General features: G+C 38.2%; 1 protein-coding gene and 1 pseudogene across 1 annotated transcript; one reads left to right on the top strand and one right to left on the bottom strand.

Annotated features, from left to right (window-relative positions):
- Window positions 1–261: 261 nt before the first annotated feature.
- LOC120260466 lies at window positions 262–6,427 on the bottom strand (annotated as a pseudogene).
- Window positions 6,428–19,220: 12,793 nt separating this feature from the next.
- LOC120260760 (splicing factor U2af small subunit B-like) lies at window positions 19,221–22,063 on the top strand. Its single transcript, XM_039268320.1, has 6 exons — window positions 19,221–19,567; window positions 20,640–20,726; window positions 20,800–20,881; window positions 21,013–21,139; window positions 21,213–21,644; window positions 21,763–22,063. The coding sequence occupies exons 1-5, from the start codon at window positions 19,331–19,333 to the stop codon at window positions 21,589–21,591; spliced, it is 912 nt and encodes a 303-aa protein (XP_039124254.1). The 5' UTR covers window positions 19,221–19,330; the 3' UTR covers window positions 21,592–21,644; window positions 21,763–22,063.
- The last annotated feature ends 2 nt before the right edge of the window (window positions 22,064–22,065 follow it).

The following is a 22,065-nucleotide window of genomic DNA, read 5'->3' as shown; positions in this document are numbered from 1 at the left end:
AAGTGAAACTTCCTATGAAGATTGATTTTGTGAGCATTATCTTGTGTTGTAATTCTGTTTGCTTATTTGAGGCTCCCCCTCACATTCATTTGCTCTAGACAGGTAGACCAATCACATAATCTTCTGTAGCTCATTCGGTACCGTAATTTCTGTTGAAATGGCTTTTATAATTGTATACCAGTAGAGTTTAAAAGTGTATTAAAAAAGAAAAAATTGTCTGGTTGTGTTCAGTCTTAAATTATTGTTCTGCTTAACAAATGATAGGCAAAAACGGTTCACAGAGCCATCTTAGAATTATTACCTGACTTCCTTTTTCTCACAAATGAAGAACACAAGCCTCTCAAAATAAGTAAACGGCAAATCATAAATAACAAACTATCTAAAGCTGTATGCTGACATAAATTTTTGTAGCCCCCTTTTCTCTTATCTCTCTACTGCTGCTACTGCTAGTGCACGGCATCCCTGCTCACTCTGGCCGACAACTGTATCTTTACAATTTTTCGTAACATATATATTCACAATCAATCACTATATAAAACAAAATGATGGTTGCTCCTTATCTTCATTGAAGCCAGACTGCTCCTTGTATCTATCTATCTACAGCTACTCACCATCATTTTGATGATGACAAATGGCTACCATGCTTGGTACATGCGTATCTCCAACTTGAAGATGAAACTGCTCACCAGCAACAGGAAGCAACATTAATGATGACAAATACGTTGTGCCCAGCCAGCCAATTTGTTTAGGCGTTAGGGACGAAGATGCCCACGTAACCAAACCCCACGATGAAGAATGCAAAAGCTTGCAAGAAGAGGAATATGAAGTAATGGTTACTTCCAAAGGCTATGTCATAACAACCACAGAAGAAGAGATAGGCTCCTGTCCCCAGCTCTAATACATGTAATCTGGTAAAGAGAAATATATTATCGACTACAACTAACTTGAAACGATACAACAAATAAATCAAAAACAGTAAAGAAAGCATTATAATTATTTTTTTTTATGTATAAATATAATATTACCTCTCACCAATACGGAATCGTAGTTTTCTGGGTGCTTTTGCACCGAGCTTCGTTTTCAGGGCATCTCCAAGCTTCTCAGTGACCACCCATTCATTAACTCGCCCAGCCTCGAGCAGGCCAATGAATGTCGCCTTGGTCCGATGCAGAGACATGACATTCTCGAACAGAATCCAAAATACCATCAGATGAAGAGACCTGCGATGCGACATAATATATAGTCCTTGATGAATGAATCAATCAAGCAAGCAAAAACAGAGAATAATAATCAAATGAAAAAGGACTGATGAACGTATGGCATTGCATTCATAATGAATGACAGCAAAACAGAGTGCAGTTGGAGTTGGTTCCAGCATAAAGTACCTGGGAGTCCCGACAGCATTGAGAAGTGTTATGATTGAAGGGATGTAAACAGAACCCCACTTGGGAATTTGGACTTCAGGAACTAAAAACAGTTGCAGGGATCACCAGGCAGTAGAATACAAAGGTAACGATGTGAGCGACAATCTTCCGAACCAGGAAGAAATTATAGATAACATGGACTTTCTTCAGGAGGGATACTTTCTGCAATTCCATGAAGACGCGCGCGCGCGAAAGACAAATAACATATTAGATAACCTCACTAATAATGGCCAAACACACAAGACCAATATCATCAGTTCTACATTTCTGGCTACAGAGATAACTGACCTTGTTCCTTGCGATCTCCAACGCCATTTTCCTGAACAAATTGGCTGGCCCGCAAGACCATCTATGTTGCTGGTATCTGTAGGCTTTGAGAGTACTTGGTAATTCATTTTTAACCTGGATTATTTAACATAAAAAAAAATTAATGGGTACGCACCAGCTAGGATTCAGCAAAAACTACAGCACTTCATAACTGATAACAATTAAGATGATGATGATGATGAGATGAGAAAGAAATATTACTAGGAATTAATAAGAAAAAGTCACCTTGATTTCCCCGAGAAATAGAAATTTCCAGCCTTTAAGGCTCGCTCTAACGGCCAAATCCATGTCCTCCACCGTCGTCCTATCTTTCCAGCCTCCAGCTTCATTAAGAGCCGCAATTCGCCAAACCCCAGCAGTCCCTGTGACACCCGTTTTCTTTTCGTTGAGTTTTGCCAAAGGATGCTCAAGGATAGGTTATTGTTTTGTTTCATAATTCATTAGTAAATTTGGCTTATTAATTAGTTTTTAATTTATTTTCATTTATATGGAGTAGGAGTAGTTTTTTGCCTTGGCAGTTGGCAGTTGGCAGTTGGCAGTTGGGAATTGGGAGTTGGGAGTTGGGAGTTAGGAATTGGGAGGGAAGGGTGCGGAAATTTGAAATGGGAGAGACTCACTTACCGTTGAAACCGAAGAAGGCATATTTATAGGATCCCACTTCTTGTTCCACTGTAAAGTGATAGTCAAGGGACATTTCCTGCATCCTTGTCATCAGGCACTCATCCGAATTCACTGCCGAATGAATGAATGGTTTCTAAAAGTCAAGGGCCGGAACAAAAACCAAAATGTAATAACCAAAGTTAAAAAGATATAATCATGTGTATCATATTCTTGGCAAGAGGACCCATCAATTTAATTGCTTGCCCAATATAATGTTATAACGAAATTTCAAAGAAAAATAAATACTTGCAATTGATATGGATATATGGTATATAACATTGACTGCTCTCAAATAAGAAAAAGAAAAAGGAAAAGAAGTTGATGAGATGATATTAAAAAAACATGACCAGGTGGAAAAGAAAAAGGAAAAGTAGTCAATATTATATTCTATCAGTCACGTGCAAAGGAATTATAGTGATAAATGTCATGCTGATGGTAATCAATAAGGAAGTGATTAGAAATAAAGAGCCAGCACTACAACAATAATGACCAGATGGAAAGAGAGTAAAAAAGAGTGTGAAGGGCACCAGCGGTGGACACGAACACGAACACTAACACTAACACGAAGCAAAGGGATTGATGCCGTAGAGCAAAGCAACATAATTGCACGTGGGTGGGGATACGGCCCATGGAAGCTGCCGGTGGCCTCATGACTATATTTGGGCCGCAACAAGCTTGGTTAGTGAATACTTATTACACCGTGGGCAATGGACCACACATCGCATGGATGCAGTGAAATTGGTGACCGGATGGATCTCCATGTGATGTGGGTACTAGCTAGTAGCTACTATGATGATTGATGCCGGGATTTTTTACCTATCTATACTGTACATTTGTATTACTTATTGGTTACGCAAGCCTCTAAAAATCAGTCCTAGAATAACGAAATCAAGCTCCTTCAATATTTCCCCAATCGCTACTTTTGGCGCTGCCTTGATGGTGCAAGTGATTGGCCACGTAAGTACCTTTCCTTCCTGTCATGTTTTTTTTTTTTATTTAATTTGCTCTGATGAGACTATTCGCCAAACAGATGGGATGTGTCTCAATCAGGGGGTAAGATAGATCAGGAAGCAGCCAACGTGCTGATGCGCTTGTCCGTGCCCCCAGGCCTATCTTAGTCCCTTGCCAAGCCTAATCGAATCTATCCCTTGAATTGATTGTTACTCTATACGCCGGATGTCTTGTTCGTTTGCCATGTTCTGGTATAAAATCTATCCAGGCTGGGATGATAAAGTTAAGAAGTGAAAAGTTGGATGGCTAATTGGATCATTGTACAGTAGTGTTTGTATTTTATTTTTTTTTTTAAAAAAACTATCTCATAATGATGAAAAAGGAAAAAAAGAAAAACCATAGTAAAGGAGCGAGGTGGGGGCTCTGCTACATAAGGCATGTCGGTAGGCGAATGGCAAAGGAGGGGGTCCGCAGAAACACTAGTCTGTCGGCCAGTAACTAACACCAGAGGGAGATATGAGCGAGCGAAAACAGTGGGTGTTAAACTGCAGGCATTCATTTTTATCATCTGAGGACAGGTTTTTCAACAACAATGATCCTCCTCTGTCTGTCTCTCTATCTCAGTCAACATATTATTTTAAAAAAAAAAAATTATTTGAGATTAACTGAGGCCAAAAGGAAAAGAAAAAGAAAAAAAAGCAGCTACTTAACTTGTGAGGTTAGACAGAGGAAAGTGACCACAAACTCAAAAGACTTTTATTAGAGGAAGAGGGGGAAATGCCGGTTGTCGGGCCCAATATATATACAGTTGCTATTGATTAATGGCGTGGTCATATAGGATTAGGAAGGAACAGGAAATAGAGAGGGGGCGTTGAGAGAGTAAAGGAGAGAGGCAGTCTAATTCGGTGGGCGTCAGTCATCAAGCCCAGATCTCACTATCCTGAACTAATAAATCTCGCTTCCAAGCCCCTTTTTCTTTAGAATGTGTCACGGACACAGGGAAAAGATCAATGAACAAGGTCAAGAGAAAAATAGTATTGTGTGACCTGCTGCACCGACACTCTCTTAAATAGATAGATAGATCCCTTGTGCTAATTAATTAATGAATTGTGCATATGACGTTATGCTTACCGAACTTCCAACGGGCCTGGACGAGAGCCAAGTCAGGGTTTTGAGCGAGGAAAGGAATGGTGCGCCAGAGGAAGTCGGGTTCAGGTTGGAAGTCGGCATCAAAGATGACCACGTAGTCACACTGTTTGACATAGCTGTGTTTCATGCCTTCTTTGAGAGCCCCGGCCTTGTATCCATTTCTGTTGTCTCTGATCTCGTATCGGATATTAATGCCTTTGCTCGCCCACCTCCCACACTCCATCTCCACCAGATCCTGTGCCCACGCATGTCCAACAGCCAACAACAGGGTAAACTTATATCGTCTTTTAACCATCTCATAATACGTACCATCAATATTCAATCAAATTTACAATGCCAATATTGGTTGAAAAGCAAGAAAAGGAGAGCAGCTTGCAGCCAATGAGCAGTTCCAAAGCAATTCACAGAGACAAAGAGGAAGGGGATATTGATATTATTTAATATTCTCCATCAAAGAATTAAAGTGCATTTGAGAGCAATACTAGGTTACCTTGATGGCCGGGTCTGTGGAGTCATCAAGCACTTGGATTATAATGCGATCCGACGGCCATGATAACCCGCATGCGGCTCCAATGGAGAGCTGGTAAACCTGCAAATTTCCATCGAAAAGAGAGTAAAAAGTATACTAAGTCAAGCTATATATATATATATATATATATATATATTGAACTAAAATCTTAAAACAGAAAAATGCAAGCACATAACATAAGCAAAAGACAGAAATAAAAAATGATAAAAAACACACACCTCTTTTTCATTGTACATTGGGATCTGGACTAGAACCATAGGATAAACAGAATTGCCAAGCTCGAGATCATCCTTGATGGGTTCCCATTTGTATCTTTGTTCAGGCTTCTTACCGAATAGCTTGACGAGGATAATGACGAAAGCCATGTACACCTTCTCCACGAACAGCATTAGGGACATGATGAGGCAAAGGACAACCGCCAGCCTGAGAAGTGGGATGATCACCGGCGCCTTTATCTGCTGCCACACGAACCCCATTTGTTCCGTTATGTCATCCCTTGTCCCCTGGAATGCATCTGGGAGCAACGTTGTTGATGGCAGCTTCTCCATTTCCCTCTCTTTTATTCCTCTCCTCTCCTCTCCTTGTTGCTAGAGCTAAAACAGGGGAGAAACAGAGGTGATTTATAAAGTGCTTGTATGGATCCCTTCCTCACCTTTTGTTTTTGTTTTTGTTATTTTCTTTTTAAAATAAAGAAAGAGAAATGTATGCTGTTTGTTTATAAAGAAAGACAAAAACCAAAGAAATGGTGTTTTGATTGGATATGGGGTTTTGCTGTGGACGTACGCAAGACAATGTGCTTGAAGCTATAGACTGACAGTCATTGGTTGGAATTGGAAAGCCCCTCCCTTGCTCTCTCTCTCTTTTGAGTTTTGAGCAATACACACATTCGGTGATAAAAAAATAAAAATAAAAATAAAAATAAAAATAAAAAAAGAATAAAAGCTAAATGATAAGGGAACTTCAATCAAGGAATATAATCAAGCAGAGGGATGTCACACCTTCCTCTCTCTTCACCTAAAACTGCAAATCCTTCCACCTACTGCTTAATTCCAAAGGAGAGAAAAAATTAAGATGGGCTAGCAATGCAGATAGATGGTTAACAGAAGAAGAGGAAGAGAGAAAACCCCTTCTTCTTCTTCACCCTCCTGTCTGTCCACCCAGAGTTTGAGACAACGGCGTTCAGAAGAAGGCTCTTCTCTTGCAAATAAAAAAGGCAGAGGTTTGCTGTTGATTGTGTTTGTGTCGGCAGATGAATAAATGAATATGGACGCAAGAAAGAAAGAAAGAAACAAACAAACAAACAAAAGGGAGGGAAGGAGAAAAAGAGAAAGAAGGCGGGCTCCAACGCAAAGCAGGGCACCCCAAATGCAAAACCTCAACTGCTTGCTTGGTTAGAAACCAGACCCTATAAATAAACATAAGACCCTCCTAAAACTGATTTATTATTTCATTTTGGTTAATAATTTTTGTTTGAAGGAAAAATTAGTAAACGGAAAAAAACAAAACAAAATGCCCAACAAACGGAATCAATCCTGCATGAGCGAATGGTCCCAAGCAATAGCATCCAGGCCAAACGGCCAACAACACCCTTTTATCAATCTCTTCCATTAACTCATGCCCTTTACTTAGCCTGTTTATCTTGCCACACTTATTCACTTATTTTATCCAGCCCTGAATCATCTATCCTGCGAATCAATACCACTGCCCCACTTAAAACTTAGTTTAACGTCTCATACCTATTATAAATTTTTTTTTAAAAAAAAACTTTCTATTTTTTACCCACAAATTAAAGCCGTAACACAATTTAAAACACGAGAGTAGACAGGGCGGCCCATGACAATGACATTTTCAGAATAACTACCAATTTTTAGTTTATTTGCATTGTGGTCCGCATTATGTTTCTCTTAGTTTGTAGTTTTCTTTTAGATGGGATTGCACGTTATTTTCCTTTGAGTTTTGTTTTATTATTTTTTTAAAAAACTACTATTCACAATATACACTAAAATTTATTATAGTTCGTATATGCTAATTAAGTCGCAGATCACAAAACGTCAGTCGCTGCGGTTGTCACGGCGTGAAGAAATTAGAAAGCCAAATAATAATAATATATAATTAGAAAGCCGTAGTGTCGGTGAGACGAAAGGAGCTTTTGTATGCTGTTTGATCAGATAATGACACGTAGCCGAATTCTTCTCAAATTTCATACGCATGCATATGTAATTAAAGCCAAGGCCTGATAAACCGGAAGCCTTGCAACAAACAATATAGCACTTAATAATAGCACGGGATAGAAATCTTCACGGCAACATACATATATACATATACATATACATATATATATATATATATGTTTTTAAAAATAAATATTGACAGCAATATATGTTATTATTTTTGTAACTTTACACTAAAATTTTCCACCTGTCCACTCCTCTCTTCTCTCTGTTCATTAGTTGGGGCCCTGCCACCTGTACTTGTTTTCTTCTTTTTTTTTATAAATGCCACCTGTACTTTTGTCTCTCTAAATTATGATACAATTTATCATATACATAATAATTGCACTTTCTAATTTTTTTTATTATTTTCTTTTTCTCATGGTGCTTTTAAAGATGACTCCGCAACGGAGAACTTTCTTATTATTTCTGGGGGCCTAATAGGTTACTTAGTTAGGGACTTTATTGATCAGTTTAAACCTAGCATTGTTTGCTTCCAAGAGACTAAACTTGTGGTAGTGGATCGCCCCACTTGGAAAGTTGTTGCTGGAGGTACTCTGGATTGTTTTTGCCCTTCTGTTGCTAGTGGCTCCTCAGGGGGGGCATGATTATTGGTTGGAATGGTGCCTTTTTCAAGGGTAGCCTTGTCCACTCAGGCAGCTTCTGCTTGACGGTGGAATACCTATCCGTTCTTGATTGCTCTAGATGACATTGTACAACTGTTTACGGACCGAACGCGCGCAATTTGAAGTCGGACTTTTGGTCGGAAATTAGGAGCTGTAAGCCGCCATCTGGAATCCCCTGGATACTCTGTGAAGACTTTAATGCGATTTTTTGAGATGGATAAGAGCTCAGGAAACGTGTGTTGGGATGATATTCGTAATGACCAGGACCTCATTCGAGATTTAAACCTCGTGGAGACTCAACTTAGAGGTCGTCGTTTCACTTGGAGCAACAACCAGCAGACCCCTATTTGGGTCTGTCTTGATAGGTTCCTGATCTCACCCGATTGGCTCTGCCGCTTCCCTAGGGCTCATCAATTTGGCCTTCCTAGATTTGGTTCCGACCACGTCCCCATTCGTCTCGAGCTTGGCTTTCATGTGTTCAAGCCTTCCTCCTTTAAATTTGAAAATTTATGGTATTTGACCGATGACTTTCATGAGCGGATTAAGGGTTGGTGGGAAGAGCAGCATTTCGAGGGCTGTGGGCTTTTGTGATGTCCAAAAAGCTGATTGGTCTTAAGAAGCGTCTCAAGCTTTGGGCAAAACACACTTTCGGCTCCATTCGGGATCGTAAAAGAAACCTCCTTCATTCTTTGGACAGCTTGGATATTGCTCGGGAATCTCGACTGTTGACGGCTGAGGAGTTAGGGAGAGTGGAGTCGATTTCGCACGAGCTTGCTCTTACCCTTAGACAAGAGGAAATCTACTGGAAACAAAGATCTCGGGTTAAGTGGCTCCGGGAAGGTGATGATAATACCAAATTCTTCCATGCGATCGCGAATGGTCGCCGTAACCGCAACCTCATTGCTGAGGTGGTTTTTGATGATCATGTGTTCAAGGGGGAAAAAGACTTTGGGCATGCATTCACGTCATACTTTCGTGCTCAGTTCGGTCCCAAACGTGATTCCCGTTTGCACTTTGACTATAATGTTTTGCTCGCTAATAAACCAAGGGTGGATCTCGCTTTCCTGGAGGCCCCTTTCTCCGTCAAGTAGATTGTTGCGGCCACTAAGGACTTAGGGGCGGACAAAGCACCAGGCCCGGACGGTTTCCATATCTTGTTCTTTCAAAAGGTTTGGAACATTACAAAACAGGATTTGGTTAAATTGTGTAACGACTTCTTTAATCACTCTGCCAATCTGGAAAAAATCAACTGGGCAAATATCGTTCTTATTCCTAAAAATGATGCCCCTGCGTCGGTCTTTGACTACCGCCCTATTAGCCTGATCAACGCTCCTCTCAAGATTATCTCCAAAATCCTTGCCACCTGACCAGACTCTCTATGGTTATCGATCATTTAGTGGATAACTCACAATCTCCCTTCATTAAGGGTAGGTCCATCATGGACAATGTGGTGGCAACTGAGGAAATTATATTTAGCCTTCGAAAGAGGAATCTTGATGGGCACATCGTGAAAGTGGATTTTGCTAAAGCCTTCGACATGGTAGATTGGGATTTCCTCCTTGAGCTTTTGGAGGCCCGGGGTTTCGGCCAGCGTTGGAGGCTTTGGATTGCCAATCTTCTGTTCATGTCCAAAGCCTCCATCCTTGTTAATGGCTCTCCTGAAGTCTATGTCAGATACCAGCGTGGTTTGCGTCAAGGGGACCCCCTATCGCCGCTGCTCTTTCTCCTTGTGGTTGACGTGCTCAGCTCTATGTTCAACCATGCTCTTACTTCGCATATTCTGTATTAGGTCCCGCTTGGTAATTTCGGAAATGTCTGCCACCTGCAATACGCAGATGACCTGATCATTTTGTCGGCAGGTGGGACCGAGGACCTTAAGATTATTAAGTTGATCCTCTTTCTCTTTGAAGGTATCTCTGGTTTGGCGATTAACCTCCACAAAACTTGCTTGTTCTCTACCAGTTTTAGGTCCGTGCCCAACCAATCTGCCCTGGACACTCTTAACTGTGCTGCTAGCACCCTCCCGATCACCTACCTGGGTGTCCCAATTACTGGTAGAAGGCCGCGTAGACATGACTGGGAGGTTCTCATCCTCAAAGTCAAGGATAGGCTCACCTCTTGGAAGGCTAATTACCTGTTGCTCGGGGGCAAGCTCATCCTCATTAATTTTGTCTTGTCGGTACTTCCCACTTACTGGATGCCGATCTTTCGTCTCCCTAAGTGGGTGGCCAATCGTATTGACGGCATGAGAAGAGATTTTTTGTGGAAGGGCCCTGACCTGGAAATTCCTAAATGTCGTCTGGTCAACTGGCTTAGGTTGTGCCTCCCAAGAGATCAAGGGGGCTGGGGGATCATCAACCTTGTAGAGTTCAATGGTGCTCTTCTTGGGAAATGGTGGTGGAAAATCTTTAAGGTTGATTCTTGGTGCAGCTTGGCGCCCATCCTATACAATTATTTCCAACATCACCCGAGGTGGAACCTCTGGTTACCACGCCATCGCCGGTGCTCTTTCTTTTGGCTTGGCCTTCTCCCTTCGTTGGACGCTTTCAAAGCTTGCCTTCGCTCCCATGTCAAGAATGGTCTCACTACGCTCTTTTGGTTGGATAATTGGTACGATGGTTGTGCCCCTAAATTCCGTGGGCTGAAGCATTCCGCTCGACTACCTCCCCTTTTGTAATTGTTCGAGAGATGCTCTTGGACCTCCCCATTGGCGCTTTGGGAAATGACCCCCTCTTGGCAGAGCTAAGTCTTAGCTTCCACTCTTCGACTGCGGATGTTCCTGATCACAAAGTCTGGAAGCTTACTGCTGATGGCTCTTTCACTGTCAAATCTTTCTATAATTTCCTTATCGACAGGGGGCTGAGATGCAGTGTCACCCCGAGGATCTTCATACGCTTCGTCCCACGCAAAATTGTTGCTTTTGCTTGGCTGGTTTGGGATAGAAAAATCCTTACGCTTGACACTCTTTTTGCCCGTGGTTGCAACAAACTACCCACTGCAACCTGCCTTCTTTTTTGCAAGGATACTGAGTCGATCGATCATCTGTTTTTTAGATGTCCTTTGGCGAGGGCTATTTGGGACCGCCTTGCTCGCCTTTTTTCCTTCCCACATTTTCCCTCTTCCTGCTCTGACCTTTGGGGTGCCTGGTACCGTGAGCTTCGCCCTCGTCTCTCTTTGTCTTGTTCTTTGATTGCTAGAGTGTTTTTGTGGCAAATGTGGCTTGCTATAAATAACTGTATTTTCAACTCAGTTTTTTATTTCTTCGCATGCTCTATTTATGAAAATTTGTCTTATGTACATCTCTTGGATTCCAGTGGTCCTTGCTAAGGAAATGCACATGCTTGAGGAGTCTATTGCTGCGGTCCGGCGCTGCATCCATTTCCCATGCCCCCCTCGCGAGGTCTTGGCTCTCGATAGGCACGAGGAGCTATCTGGCTAGTTTCCCACCGTGGTCTTGAGTCTTGGAGGAGTCTTTCCCTCCTCCCTTCTGTGTCTCTGGGTGTCTTTCTGTGTTTGTTGGTTTGTTTTTGTCTTGTCATTCTGTGTCTTTTTGTTTCCACTCCTAGTGGATTGTCTGTTTGTTTGTCTTGCTTTGTACTTGTTCTCCTTGTTTAATGCAGTTGTGGTTTATCGACTTTATCAGAAAAAAAAAACCTTCTTATTACAAGAGAATTGCCTTTTTCGTTGCTAGAGAGGTTATCAACATTTTTAAAAATAACTAAACAAATAATCATGCTTTCTCTTTTTCCCCCAACTTTTTTTTAAAAAAAAATAGATAAACCATAATTTATTAATAAAAAACGATAAGTAGAAAAACAAAATGACCTAATAAAAATAAAACAAATACAATACACCAAAATCAGAAAAATAAATCATCCATGAAAAAGAGATAATTAAAATAGTTACAGAAGAAAAACCACATAACAACTTGGAGATAATAAAACACGAGAGTTATAAATTAAATAAATTTAATAATTTTAATTTGACATGTTGATTTATTATATTATTGGATGAAAAATATAAAAATAAAATAAAATACAAATATCAACTACTTTTTTATCTATTCACACTTGATTTTTTGCCCATAATATTCTCTTTAAGAAAAAAAACCCAAGATAAAATTTTAAAGTCAACATAAAACGATCATACATGTGTGTTGAGATATTAACTCAACATCTGTATTCGTCCATGATTTTTCTCAAATGAGAGGGTGCTTGTCACCCATTTATCAATATATATATATATATATATATATATATATATATTGTGATTAATGTTTTTATAATTCCTGTAATTTAGTAAGTAGACGGAGTACACCATTTTATGATTGCATATTATTTTGGAGTTGAGTGTAGAATATTTGTCGAGTGCATTCTGATGCATCTTCACCCTATCATAAGGGGCCAAGTAGATGTATTTGACTGGAGCTTGTAGTACAATATATATATATATATATAGAGGATCAATCCTCTATGCACGTTCAAAGATTAAAAATCTGTGAACGTTGCTTTGGACCGTTGGATTTCGATCCAACGGTCGGACACTATTTAATGAACAGTGTTACTGTGCTTATGAACAGTAGCACGGTAAAAAGTGGGATGTACAGTAAAAAATAAAATTAAAACTAATGAACTCATTAATCTAAGATTAGCTCTCACTGTAGCTAAATGTTAGCATTACTGTAGCTCTCTTTGGACGTCTATGCACGTCCACAGAGAACCTTTTCTCATATATATATATATTTTAAAAGGTGAATGAACCCTATACATTAAAGATGAAAAACAATCAATAATTTGTTTAAAAAATAGTTTATTAAGATTTTAAAAAATGGTTAGAAAAAAAAATGGGGAAAAATAAAATATAGAGTCTACTAGCAATGAAAATGTAGCATAAGCAAAACTAGCTGCATAAAAAAAAAAATCCTTAGTAACATTTTTGAAAAAAGATAAAAGCCGTAAGTGGTTTCCTCATGATAGCAATTGGTATGTTAGATATTGAGATTAGCTAAAATCTAAGTTGATCAATGACTCTTCAATATTTGTCCGATCATGTTTATGAAATCGCATAAACTCGATCAAGACTTCTTTTAATGGAATTGATCTGAGTCCTTCGGCAGCTTGATTCTACTTCACTGTAGTATTCTTTGACAAAATAAACAGTGAGGCTGAGATATTTGCAGACTAATCTATTATATATAATATATATATATATAAATAAATCTCATTTATTTATTTATTTGGAAAGATAAATAAATATACGAGTGCTCTTATCATCATATAGACAATGGTTATAGACATCTAATGCAAGTGGGAGTACTGACTTTTTTTTTTTGAAAAAAATAAATAAATTATAAATTTATTAAAAAGAAACGAACAAGGAGAAACAAAATATAAAAAATAAAATAATAAATAAAAAAACAAAACAGAAAATTACTATCCTCATTAATCATAAAAATAACAGAGTACTTAGAAATTTAAAAAAGCGAAAAGCAATCTGAAGCCGGCGTGTCATCTTAATTTGAAAACAGTCAGAGAAGAGCAATCTGACTGTCTTCGAAAAGAGTAGTTTTGGCTCTTAATTTGAAGACATTGATTAAAAAGGTTGCTTTTCCAAAACATAATTAGATAATTATTGAAGGGAGCAGGCACTGTTTGCAGGGGACTCCCTAGCTTGCTCTCTCGACGAGACCTAGGGTATTAATGTGATCTCTTACATCGATCAATCTCCTGTCATGTCATGAGATATTCAAGATGGAACTCACGGTCTGACTTTTCTTACTCCTTTTGTCAACCTACTGACAAATTCTAATGATGATATAGAGAATAAAATTAATAACGGACAAAAATAAGAAAGGGTCATCTTGCAGGGGCCGGGCATCCAATAACAAATTAATTAACCTGATGTATGGCGCATATATAGGTTTAACCAGAGCTAGCGTGTGCATGAGTAGTCTGTTTGGTAGATCAAATCAAACTATACATACATACATGCGTTGGAAACACCAAACCGGCTGTTGCTTGTTTAGTATGCGCACTCTGTTTCGGCAAGCCTTGAATGGGGCTACAGAATTTAAATATTAACCATTTCATCCTGATCTGTAGTTGCAAAGTTCGTGTCAATCAAGTGTTGGCTGCATGCACTGCATTCACTTCAGGTTCAGGGCCATCGTTTGGACTTTGAACACAAATGCTTTGCTCATCATAACGGTCAGCCGTGTTGTTCAACTACAATGCACAGTGCTGACGAAGCCTTTATGGTTGCGTGCGGGGCTCGTGCTTCCGGGTATATTAACTATATACAAGTACGGGCTGGCGTACGTGTGTGCTATCCGTAGACGTACAAACCAATTAGAGGGCGTTTGGATCACGGATTGAGGGCTTCCGGCCCGCTTGTTTGAATCGTCGAGGAAAGACATGTAGTTCCTCCATGCATGGAAAAAGATTACTCTCTGGGAGACGATCCTATTCCACCCTAAAAACTGGAGTGAGAAGTATGCCTTTAGTTATAAAATTACTAATATACTACTAAGATATATAATTACATATTTATATATTTTAGTTTTATTTATTAAAAATAATTTAATTAAATTATTTTTGGGGAATTAAAATTAAAATAAATAAAAATTTAATTAATTTAATTAAACATATTTAATGATATTAACTAATTTAATAAATATATAATTGTTAAATAAATTATTAAGATTAATTATATAATTATAATATATTGAAATATATATTTATATTATAAAAATAATTAATAATAAATAATGTTAAATATTTTCATTAAACATAATCTATTATTTTATATAATATCATATTATTTATATACAAAGGTATTGATGTAATTTTACTACATCCTACCTTTTCACTTTTTTTATTCCCAATCCTTATTCCCTTAAACCAAACGCATTATTCTCATTCCCCTTATTCTCATTCACATTCCTCTTCTTTTTTTATTCCCCCTATTCTCATTTCTATTCCGCAATCCAAACGGGCCCTTAGTACAAGTACCATTCGTCGTATATAGTATATACACATGCAAGGGTGTCTTTATCAGTCAAGGAGCTAGCTAGTCAAACAATTTCCTCGATCGCCTTGAGTTAGCTTGAGAATATTTAAACGTATATTGGATGAATGTTTTGTCTTGATCACCTCTCCTTAAATTAATATTAATAGTGTGCACTTACTCTCTTGCTTTCTTTATGTGGATGGAAGTCTTTGGAATGAGGAGTTCCTTATACTTCATTTAAATGCCGTTGATATATATTTTTATATTAGCATATATATATAGGGCACAGTCACAGTGAATGGTACTAATTGGAGATACTTCATACATATATAAATTATTAATTATATAGTAATTAAGGTGCACCATGCAAAACTTGTTGAAGAAGACCATATATAATACCTGCCTACAAGAGAATACCAATTAAATAAGGCGTGATATTTAATCCTGGACCCGGCCGCTTAATTCCTGATCTTAATTAATTAATTATTCCAAATATGACAGAAGCGTTAGATGAGCTTTCAATTTATGGTTGCTAAAGTCCAATGGCGCACTGCGCCTGCGTCTTTTGTGACTTTGTCCCCGTTTTAGTGCAAAATATCTAAGCAGTAAGCACAACACGAAACTAAACCAAGGCATACGATCTCTGATCACCTGCATGCGCATGAGTTCCGAAATATAAGCGCTGGTTAATTAATTAGCAATTAATTTGAGCTTGTTTCTTGAATATATGGCTGGCTAGAATTCTGATGCGTTTAATTTGGGAGCCACTTAACTCTTAGTGTATATATATATATATATATATTTTCCTGAAGTTGGTCTTCTCGAATTAATTAAATAAGAGATGCATGCGTATATACCAGCTGGCTAACATTGAGAGGTAGACCAGACTCTATTCATTCTACTAATTAACTGTCGGTCTGTGGGCTATAGAGGAAGTTTGTTGCTGCAATAATGCAGTACATATATTCTCTTCTTCAACTCCTTATTTTTCCCTATGGAACCAGTACAATAATGAGAGGATGAGCCCCCACTCATCAGATCAAATAATTATGAATAAGATTACCCACCGCATCTTGATTATATATATATATATATATATATGCTTCTCTTATGAAATTTCATTCTAGCTAGGAAGGTATACACATAATCTCGGCGGGGATATATATTATATATATTTATGCATCTGCAGCAGAAGTTGGTTCAAAGTGACAATCAATGGAGGCTTGAAGATGAAAAGTAGCTGAAATTTCAACATTATCATCAACTGGTATGTATGAATGATAGGACTGATTGACAGCAAATAGAATACGATAGCTTGTCAAGCATGAATCAAGAAACTAAGCCAAGATAAACAAGTGGTTGGCTGGCTTGAGTATATATATGGTTTAATTAATTGATCTAATTAGAAAAACAAGAACGTGGACTCCAGAATTATTCAGTGGTTTCCTCTGATTTATTTAGCCCCCACCTGCGCGCACGAAACAGCAACAGCATACCATAACTTCCAGAATCATATATTCAGTACTTGGCCAGGCTAGTCAGTGGCCCACTCTCTGTAGATGTATATGAACCAGAGAATATAGAAAGTCCCACACATTCCAAAGCCTATAATATAGTTGGAAAACCACTGCTTTATCATCAACTCAAGCCATCTCTCCATTTCATTTCCAAAAGTGGCTGTAAAGTTTATAGTCAATAAACAGAGCTGGAGATCTAACCAAACTTCAGCAGCATGCTTCCAGATCGATTTGCACAACTTTTGACAAAAATTAAAAAGTTTTTAACTGTTTAAACATTGATATAATTGCCTTGATCCTCAATTTACTTACTATTACTTGTTGATAAATTAATAATAAGCTCGTTTTCGTGTACTATTAATTTCTATCAACCAACAAAGGTGTCTAGCATATATATATATATATATATATGTAAGGTGACACCTGGATTATGCTAAGGATGCTCCTGACGTTTCTTCGAAGGAATACTGGAAATTCCTTCACCTTTCTAATTTTGTCATTGCCACTGCTACCCAACTGATGCATGGAAAAAGTCATGCACCCTGCTTGATTGTCAAGTTATTTAATTTATTATTTATGGCAGTGTACTTGAAATCTCACTCAGAAACACAGAAATATTGAACGTTGAAAAAGCATGTGACTGACGACTGAGAATCATGACGATAGAAGGTGAGCACATTGCTTCAAAGTTTTGTAAGTATGAATCTGTTTTTCAGCCTGGAATTAGAGGCACAACGTGCGCATGTGTAGGTGCTATGTGCATGCACTGATGTGATTTCTGGTAAAGCTTAATGTTTGAGTTTGAATTAATGTGCACGTGGATGTGGAAATTTAAGGTTTATGAGCAATTTATTGCAGCTTGAAAAGAGCGTCTTATTGATACATAAATTAAGATTATGTACTTCATATTAGGATGAAGAATCATATCTTTTTGAGCAAGTACGAATTTATGAATGGCATGTGAGAAGAGGATGGGAATGGCAGCATTTGGGGCCCAGCTAGCTGAAATAAATGATGAATCTTCATGGCCAAGGAATACTATATCAGTATACCCTGTCACTGCATTTACATCAAGTAATTAACAATTGCAGGCATTTGCTGCTCATCACTATATAGCCTGCAATTGCATGAAACCCAAATTGCATGGCCATGGACAACCATTTTAATTAGGTCATGAATTAACTTCTGTCTCTCTCCTCCTCACACCAGCTACAAGCCACTTAGCCACGTTGAGTGTTGAACCAGAGGATAGTTGTTTATTGGGATGGGTTGTGGAGTACTGGTCCGGAGCAGTGAGATAAGTTAGTGAACATGATGACGAGCACCTTTTTTCCACTTCAACGTCAAACAAGAGTAAGAGGACATACATCCGTAATAATGAATTGAAGCATTGATAATTAAGGACCCAGACCCAAGCGAACAAAGACTATGGCTAGGGACCAAGCGATTTGGCCTTGAGCGTCCTCATTGCTGCTACTATTTGGATTTTGGAATGAGACTGAGTGAGGGAGCTGCATTTGCCTTCCACTTTCTTCTTGGGAGGGAGACACAGATCTTTGGCAAATCAAGCAGCAACACTTTTTGAAACATGACACGATACACCATCGGTTCAGGATTGTGCCATGCCCTCTGGTTGTGTTTTCACATTCTAGAGGAATTAATTAATTAAGCATTTCAATTGCCAGAACCAGAAATGGGACTGCCTATATTTCCAAAGTCCATTGGGCTGTGGTTATATAAGTCAAGAGCACAAACATGGCCACATCGACAAACCTTCTTTCTTCTGCTTTTGTTGAGAGATTGAGACTTAGATTTCAAGTATTAAATCTAGAGTTGTAAAATAAAATCACTTCCAAGGTTTAGCTACATGTGATTTATCCACATTTCTATTATAAAAAAAAAAAACCACATTGAAGATTTTAAATTTTTATAAAAAAAAATTTAAATCCAATTTTATAGATGATCCTATGACATCTATAACTACCATTTTTTACAATTTTTTTAAGACATGACTCAACATTTCATTGGGATTAATATTTTTTTACTGTAATAAATATATGATTTATTTAATTTATTGAAATAAAAAAATTAGCATTTTGGAGTCAATTAGATATACCATAAGATGAATCATTTTATGAGCAATTAGAGAAGTACCTTCATATATATAGTAGTAATGATAAAACATGTTCCTCCTTGGTGAATGCCCCCATAAGCAGAATGAAAAGTGAGATTATTAATTACTTTCCAATCAAGAGGAGCCTGGAGTTTGTTGAACCCAGTAGGGGAGAAACTAATAACTCCTGATCTCTATGGGTAGATCCTAGTGGTTATCTTCCCTACTAGGATGTTGTTCTATCCTCTTGTTCTTTTCTACATTTAATGGTCATAGTTTTTGTGCTGTGTGTTGTTGTTCGTTACTACTCAGCCTCTCTGGCTATGTTGTTTTTTTACTTATAAATTTTTTGGTTTGTAATCAGAGTCTGTTGTGTTCTGTTTTTAATAAATTGTGGTTTATTTTTTTTAAAAATTATTAATTACTTAAACATGACTTATCTTTCCCTACAACATTGGAATTACTCTATGAAATATATTTTTTTAATTATGTTGAAAAGACTAAGATTTATGAGTTATTATGGATAATTAAGTAGAAATTTCTCTAGTTGAAATGTGTTTGAATAACACCTAAGGATGGATTTAAGAAATGTTATGATAGGTAGATTAAAAAAAATACATATATATATATATATAATATTTAATAAAACTTTTAAAAACCAAGTTTCTAGCGGCCGGAGTAACACATACATGCTCAGGATCCAAATTATAAATCTTATTCCCAAGTTTTTTTACGTTTTTTCAAAGATATCAATCGCAAGGGAGGACATTACATCCTTCGTCGCTAGGGTTAGGGTCTGGGTTTGGGTTTGGGACGATGGCCGAGCACCTGGCATCCATCTTTGGCACGAAAAAGGATAGGGTGAACTGCCTTTTCTACTGTAAGATCGGTGCTTGCCGCCACAGAGATCGCTGCTCTCGATTGCACACCCGCCCCAGCATCAGCCCCACTCTCTTTCTCACCAACATGTATCAGCGTCCTGACATGATCACTCCAGGTTTCGATGCCGAGGGCCGCCCAATCGATCCAAGGAAAATCCAGGAGCACTTCGAGGTCCTACTTTATCTCCCTTCTTGATCTGAATTCATTTCTTTTTTTTTTTATTTCGCTTTTCTCGTACTATATGCTCGTTATTTGAATTCGATCGATGCTGCCGTTTGTGGGAATCTTCTGTCAGATAATCACCTTTTGGCTGAAAAAAGATTGATTTCCATGGGGTTTGTGATAGGATCCTTTGTATGATATAATGTTCTTCAAGCTCTCAGCAAGACACACACTATCTCACACTACACTTCAACTGAACTGAAGAGAAACCAATTCAATATGATGATTCAAAACACTGAAAATATAGAGTTACTGATAGTGAATGGCAGTCAAGCATTTCACATAATACATGCTAATACAACAAAAGAAATACAGTAAAGATTCAAAGTAAAGCTAATCCAAACAACATGCAGACAATAACCAAACTAAGTGCATCACACTATTATTCGGTCTTCTAAACAGCACCTCACACATCAATTTGTCTCCAATTTCCTGATCAGTTTTCCAACAGTTTGTTCTTGATTTTTACTACTTCGTTTGATCTCGTAGTTGCAGCCTGCTTGGATCGAAGAAAATTATATGAAAGCAAAAGAAATTAGGGAATAATGTTTTGCTTCTTGCGTCTGGTTTAATGTGGAAATTACAATGCAAGGCAAATGAATGGATCTGCATCCATGTGGAAATAGTATACATAGCAAATGAACAAGATTGTATGAATATTTTATTATTATTTTTATCCAATTTTGTTTTCCTCCTGCCCTCGATGGATTGTCTGCAAGAAGGAAAGAAATAATAGAAAATGGCATATGCATCGATCTGATGCAGGTGACTGACAAATGGAGTATATATTTGAATCCATATGATTTGTATGTTGAAGCAGTGTTATTTTGATTGACTTATCATTTTAAGTGAGTAACATGTGGCAGTTGTCATCTTTTTATTGACTTTGATAACTTTACACAACATTAATTAGAGGCGTTTCTGTTATTGTTATATCTTATAAAATCATGCTATTATTTTGGATGCGGGGTTTTCAACAATATCTGATTAGAACTATTGATTCAACATGTGCTTTCAACAGAATTCCTATGAAGATCTATTCAAAGAGCTGAGCAAATATGGTGAGATTGAGAGCCTGAATGTCTCTGACAATCTTGCTGACCATATGGTAGAGCATTATTGTTAATTTATTACCTTGAATTCATTTAGCTTTTTGATTGTTCTAATTGTGCCTGTTACAGGTTAGTAATGTATACGTTCAGTTCAGAGAGGAGGAGCATGCTGCCAATGCCCTTCGGAACCTGCAAGGAAGATATTATGCAGGTACCTTTGTCTTGTTGTGTTGGTAATATAGATACATCAGTTCTATGATTGTAGTTCGTCTGCAGAGTATATAAACCTAAATTCGTTAATCATTGTTTCATTTTGTACTCTAAATTAAACTCTATACCCAGGACGCCCTATTATTGTTGATTTCTCCCCGGTCACTGATTTTCGTGAGGCTATTTGTCGACAATATGAAGAGAACAGCTGCAGTCGTGGTGGTTATTGCAACTTCATGCATTTAAAAATGATAAGCAGGTATTTCATTAAATTTTTATAAATGCCTCTTGCCAAGGTTTAGGATTAAAGCCAAAACTATTTCTTCTGGCAGTGCTTTAAGAAGGCACCTGTTCCGGAGGTATAGGAGAAGACGTAGCTGGAGCCATAGCCCCTATAGGCATGGTAGTCATGAAGACCGCCCTCATAGTGGTCGTGACTATGGGAGCCATTCTGCTGATAGGAATAGATATCATGCGGAACAAGTTAGAAGGCATAGAAGCCGAAGCCCAGGTCACAGACGACATTCTAGTAGAAGCCCGGGAAGAAGGACGAACAGGAGCCCTGTGAGGGAAGGCAGTGCTGAGAGGAGAGCCAAAATTGCTCAGTGGAACAGGGAGAGGGAACAGCTGGGCAATGGTATCAAGGATAATGCTTGGGATAACAACAATGGCATCAGTGGTTATTCTCCGGATGGTAGGAATGTATCATGATCATTCCCGCAGGATCATGGAGAGCACAAGTAATCATGCATGTGATCTAAGTGGTTCGTCCCTCTGCGCACAGTTATTTGATTTTTTATTTTGTCTTCCTGTGTGATGGGCGGGTTTGGAGAGGCTGTCTCTTCAATAAATATGGCTTACAGCCCATTTTCCACTGTGCAGGTGGTGTGCAGGTTCAATGTCCTGTGCGGTGGATGTAAAATCATTTTTTTACTTATAGCGTGCATTTTTTTTTCTCCGCATGTGTGCATGCTTGTGCATGTTCCCCATGTAATAGGTTAACTTTTCGTAGGATTTGATCGATGAACTATTTGCTTAACAGAATAGGTATTTATTATCTGAAAACACATAAATTACTAGCATTATTGGGAAAATATTGGTGGATATAAAACCATGAAACACAAACTGTTCACCTAGAATGAAGGTTTTGGGTTGATGGACAGGTTTTTAGAATGACTAAATTTG

Source organism: Dioscorea cayenensis, chromosome 5, assembly GCF_009730915.1.
Source record: "Dioscorea cayenensis subsp. rotundata cultivar TDr96_F1 chromosome 5, TDr96_F1_v2_PseudoChromosome.rev07_lg8_w22 25.fasta, whole genome shotgun sequence".
In the NCBI taxonomy this organism is placed as follows: domain Eukaryota; kingdom Viridiplantae; phylum Streptophyta; class Magnoliopsida; order Dioscoreales; family Dioscoreaceae; genus Dioscorea; species Dioscorea cayenensis.
This window is presented reverse-complemented; position numbering and strand designations above follow the sequence as displayed.